Consider the following 6,000-nt stretch of genomic DNA (forward strand, 5'->3'; position numbering starts at 1 on the left):
CGTACATACATATTTCGCATCTGGTCACAGTAAGTTGTGAACAAGACTCTTGTTACCGCATGAGCTGTTCCCCACAGAGACTTTCTGTACCGATTGTTGGTATACGATCAATCGAGATTTACGGCTGGTAAAAAGTCGATTATCGCTAAGCCGGAGAGCTGCATTAATTTCCGTTGGTACAGATTGTTCGTGGATACACGAATTTTGAAAAAGCGCAATTGTACCTTCCAGAAATCTTCGTGTACCGATGTAGCAAAAACTTTGGGTGTTATCTTGGGTAGATAATTGAGCCGTTTATTTTGAAAATGGCATAAGTCACTTTTTCAAAAAAATCGAGTTAATGGTAACACTAATTACAATTGAACGGAATCTTTTCATTTAAAAAAAATTTACGATCAATAAGTTGAGAACTATTGAGATTTGTTCGAGAGAAGTTTTGCTAATTAACGGTATAACAAACATGTTTATTTTGAAAGTGGTGTAAGTCGCTGTACTCAGGAAATTAATTGCGGGGCTTAGTGTAAAAGAAATAGAAACGTGTGATAAGTGTGTGAGAGGTATTGTTTTGAATTATTTTCAGTACTTTTAAAAAAAGTTGTGATCACTGGACTTATTTTTATAAGTGCGAAAGAATAGTGCAGTTTTGTAAATTATATTATATTATAATATAATATAATTGCTGCTCTAATATTATAATATAATATAATATAATATAATATTAGAGCAGCTGAAATGCTTCTATGCGCATCTATAATAATATTATACAATAATAATAATAACATATAATATAATAATAATATAATATAATATAATATAATATAATATAATATAATATTATATTATATTATATTATACCACAGTTATTTAAAAAATTTGAAACAAAACACGATTTCCGAGGACTTAATCACTCCTATTGATGACGAAAATTAAATTGAACTGATGTATTTTCATATAAATTACTTATACTCATGTTTCAAAATGTACTAAATATTTTTGTATTTTATGAATATTAAAATAAAAAATACTTAAATCAAACCTTTATATTAAATATGTTCATGGGATAAATTATTATTATATATGTAATTTATTCAACAATTTTAGTAAATCACTGTCCTTTCAAAACATCACTCCAGTAAAATACGTCGGACAAAATTAATATATGTCAGTCATTTTTCTAAACTATTTATTTTAAAAGTGGCTTAGGTCACTTTACCGTAATGAAAAGTGGTGACTTTTTTAATGTTTATACGAAATTATTTATACTGAGAAAAATATCAGTATCCTGGGATAACAAATACAAGTAAATCTTCTCGAAAGCTAGCATCCATATTTTTAAACGTATTAAAACGCAAACCCTGAAATATCTCGACTTAAAAACAAAGTGACTTATGCCACTTTCAAAATAAACGGCTCAATTGTCAGAAATCCTAATCACGAACATAATTTCTATGCAAAGTAAAAGTATTTTCTTGTTACAGGTTACTTCCCTGCTTTTAGAAGGGGAACGCCGAAAATTAGCTGTTCTTCAAAGGGAATTGCAAGTTGCATTTGCAGAAGGCGGCAGCGTCAAGGTTAAAGAGAAGCAAAAGCTAGAGTTGCTTCATGCTATATCGTAAGTATAGTTACAACAGCTTTGTTATATATATATAAAAAACAGCAATACATATAATAAATATCACTTGAATTTACTAAAATTAAACTATATTCCGTGCACGTTTTATACATGTATACTTGCTTGTCTCGAAAAACGTTTATTTTTAATTCCACAGCATGACATATCTTTTCTTGAATATTTAATTTATTTCGAGCTGTTCTTTTATCGTACAATTTTTCAATTTAAGTATAATCATCAATTAAGTATAAGAATTACAAATGTTTAAGGTACAATACACTGTAATTTCATTAGTGTCAAAAATGATTGCATTATTGTAGTACGAACGAAACGGAATTAATGAAATGTATTCCTCTTTCGCTTTTTTTTCAAATTAGTGCACAAATATTAGAATTTTCATAGTTTTAATAATCCGGTTCTGACATGTTAAGCTTTCTTATAAACTACAACAAAGTCATCATGCTACCACAATCTATTAAACATTAATGTCTTAGATCGTTATAATTTAGAATAAGAAAATAAAGAATGACCACTGGTAATGAATATAACTATAACTAACATAACAAGTTTCGACTGGCAAAGCGACTCATTTTGAATATTGTGCAAAAGTTTATAATATATAATGCGACATTTTTATCGCATGCGATTTAATTAATCTGGAAACAATGAAAATTTAAAATGTTTTTTTTTTAATTACAAAAATACATTTGTTAATATTCAATGCGACATTCGCTGCAGGATGCATTGAATGAATTTATTTAATACATTTTTGTAATAAGATCTTCACAATTTGTGAAATTGCTAAATAAAAAATTCAAAGTGAATTATTTTAATTCGTTTGATATATATAATCCCAGTGTTAATGTATTATTGCTTTAATGAATCTTAAAGAGTATGCCACATCGGCGCGAAAAATATGCGAAGAAAACAATGGGAAAAGAGGAGGACAGAGAAGGAAAATAGGTTAACACGACAGCGCATGCGTCATCATAAAAATGATTCCACTGAAAGCCTTTTCTGCTACCGTGTCTGCAAATTTCGAAATTCCCAGGAAAACTATCGAAACGGTTGGCCGGAAGAAAAAGCTCGGTTAAGGAAACATCCATTTTCGTGGACGGTAGCTCTCGAATAATATATTTTGCAAGTTGGCACTGGACCCTCGTAACACGAACTCCGGCCTTACAGTTCCCATCCCCACCCCCCACCCCGTCTCCGAAAGGGAGAAAAGGGGAGGGAGGATTAACTCGTTCAAGATTTATTAGCGCCTGTCCTCCGGCAAACTAACAATTTGATCAAACTACCGTGGAATTATGCAATTTCGTGTAGCTTCCGGCGAGACTTGTTCAAAATCTAAACTACGAGTTACCATCGCTTATTCCCTCCAAAAATACGCTGTGGTTAATTAACATTCCGTATCTTATTACTTCGATTGTTAACGCACTCTTGCAACAGAAAATTAATTTTGATAAATTTTCGCGAGTGTGTTGTATTGTGGTACACACGAAGGTGTAATTGTATGGTTAAATATACATAGACCTTAACACTGTGGGTCAGTTTGTTTACAAGTTTGTTGTAATCACGCGTTGATCGTTTAATTAATTTGTACGAACTACAGTGACTTTAATTTCAAGCGTACTACTTTACTGAATTTCTCGGTCTATCGAATATTTGATAATTAGAATTTTCAGTGACACGAAAAAAATTACTTACGAGTTAATCAATTAATGAGATGTACGCTATCTCGAACGGAGACACAACTGCGGTAGAAGAATACGTAACTAAATTCATCACAAAGATATACAAACTTTAAACTCGACTTTCTCGAAAACAAAGCCCGGGATAAAAATATGTTATATCAAATTTTTTCTTACTTTTTTCACGTAGAATCGCCTCCTTCTCGATTGTACTACGAATTCCGGCCCACACTGTACATTTTCCGCTCTCTTCTTAGATATTTTGAAGAATATTTCCGTGTGTATCGGATGGTTTATTCCAAAATGTAAATACAAGATTATCAAACAAAAAATATTTTATGAATAAATAACAGTAACAGCTATTACGCGTGTACTTTCATTGATCATGTATTCATGGTTACTATGTACATAGTCGTTGATAATTGTGAACGTGCGAAGAGTGATTCTACGTAAATAAACAAAAACAGAAATCTAACAGAGAAAGTCTAAAAATGTAAATAGAAATGCTTCAGATGCAATCATAGTTTTGTTGCAATGAGAAGAAAGGATTTATTCTTTGAAAAACTGTTAAATTTAATGTAATGGATTCGATATTCGTTTGTGTTTAAACCGTCGAATATTCCAAATTCCATACTCCAATGTTTCAGATTTAAAAAAATGTAGAATGGTACATAATATCGGACACAGCAAACATATCTAAATTATCGCGCGATAATTTTTCTATTCTTTTATATACAACTATGACCGATACTAGGCCGGTACAACTCGATATTTCATTTAGAATGATCAAAAATTGTACATTTATACAAAATTATGTAAATACCTAACCTAGACTTTTTCCCGAAGTTTCATCTAAATCGGCGTGTATCACTTCGGCGTGTATTGTGAAGAGATCGCCTGCTGTATCCGTGATCACCCAGCTTACTCCTGGCGTAGTAATAAATTTCGTGTGTCTCTGAACCCGGCCAAAGTTCACGCGGCTTTTTCGAATCCCGAAAATTAGGGCCGCCGTCGACGTTTGTAGAGACGCCTTACGGGCCGAGACGTTGTCGGAAGTTAAGTGTCGTTGACAGGCCCGCGAAAGAAAAAAAGCATCAAGTCAGCGATATGTAAAGCTCCCTTTTTTTTTCTCTTTGCCGTTTTCACGCCTGGTCGCTGTTTGCACAACTTCTTCCGGAGGCTCGCATGATACCGACCCTGGCAGCAGATGGCGGCACCGCCTCGTTGATTAAACGCGATGATAAATGCATGAGATCGCCGTGGCGCGCTGCGGCGCTGCGAGACGTTGCTTCCGTTTCTGAACCGTTCGTTCGGTTCTCTGTTTCCAACTCAGAATTATTTATTTGGGTGGCCTCGTGTTCTTTCCAGTATCCTACTTGATCCGGCTTTTCTTCCCTTACTCAGATCGTCATGCGAAACGAGAAGGCGAGCCAAGTTAAGGGTAATTGAACCAGTCGGACGCCAAAGTGATCAACTTGCTAAAGTACACCTTACTATGTTACGCACAGACCTTCCTAACCTTCCCTTCCGTGACCTGTAACCTTTACAGAGAGTCATGTGTAAATATAAAGGGTATACAGGGTGTTACGCCTAACTGAGAACAGTGAAATATCTCGGAATAGATCGAAGCTACGAAAACAATGTTTATACAAAAAGTGTTCAGTATAAAGAGTTGTTTTAGGTAGTATCAATAATTTTTTGATTGACATAATGGTGAATGATATTTCAAGGTGAAGTTGATTTTGTTAAATGAGACTATACATTTTTTTAGTCATATTACGATGACTGGTTTTAATACGAATCCAATATTGTATATATGTAGAATGACAAAACTGAATTTATTTAGACTTTTCGCCATTTTTATTACAATGAAAACTTGAATTGATTTAATCGTTTCTTTTACGGATTAGTTCAAAGCGTTATACAACGTTTCCAAGGAACTAGCCAGATCTCTACCGTTGTTTTTAAATCAATTTCAAATATAAAAGGGCCACGGATTCATTCCTCATTGAGCATTATCTTAAAGTCAACAGTTACTCACAACATTGACTGTACAATCGGTAACTATAAAAACGAGCCACAATGCTCGAATAATCGTATGTCCTCTTCCCAAATTGTCCATTTTTGTGTACAAGCCGAGTGTCAATTACGGAGAATTTACTGTATACTGTATATCCGCGTGCATATTGAGTTGTAGAAAGATAATTTGAAATAACTTCCTTTATGTAGAATTCATATACATTGTGACTGGTTGATAATAACTATTTTTATATGTACAGGGTGTTCAATAGGATAGTTTTGCACAATTAAAAGATAATTATTTCGTACGATTCGAATAATAAAATTTTACTCCTCACCAGATTTTTAATAATTAACACCCGTTACAGCCAAGATGTTTTCGTGGTAAATTTAATAAAACAGTATGACATTATTGTTCTCCAAAGATTGAGCGAGTCCACCGCCATAAAGGCTAATACATCACTGTCATCACGTAGCCAGTCTCGAGCTTATCTTGAAACTCCTAACCAATCTAGTTTCTCTTGCTGTATCTCATAGGCATTCAAGGGGGCAGCACAGGTGCTGTACATTCCTCCATATGATTATTTAGGGAATCACGCAAATAACGTAACACTATAGAAGAGCGTTTACCGTTTATCTTCCTTCATATTTTTGACAAGGACACGCGTACGTGCA

General features: G+C 33.6%; 1 protein-coding gene and 1 long non-coding RNA gene across 2 annotated transcripts in view; one reads left to right on the forward strand and one right to left on the reverse strand.

Moving 5' to 3' along the window:
• Positions 1–1,639, forward strand: part of LOC143259746 (uncharacterized) — a 106,651-nt gene extending 105,012 nt beyond the window's left edge. Inside the window, exon 3 of the mRNA XM_076523157.1 lies at positions 1,479–1,639. Within this exon, the coding sequence (XP_076379272.1) occupies positions 1,479–1,616 (138 nt within the window). The 3' untranslated portion in view covers positions 1,617–1,639. The remainder of the gene's footprint in view (positions 1–1,478) is intronic.
• Positions 1,640–1,731: 92 nt separating this feature from the next.
• On the reverse strand, positions 1,732–5,786 carry LOC143259749 (uncharacterized). The gene is made up of 2 exons (XR_013033760.1): positions 5,664–5,786; positions 1,732–4,847 (listed from the first exon to the last, which is right to left on the reverse strand). It is a non-coding gene; the product is annotated as an uncharacterized LOC143259749 (long non-coding RNA).
• Between the last annotated feature and the right edge of the window lie 214 nt (positions 5,787–6,000).

This window comes from Megalopta genalis, chromosome 6 (assembly GCF_051020955.1).
Source record: "Megalopta genalis isolate 19385.01 chromosome 6, iyMegGena1_principal, whole genome shotgun sequence".
Lineage (NCBI taxonomy): Eukaryota > Metazoa > Arthropoda > Insecta > Hymenoptera > Halictidae > Megalopta > Megalopta genalis.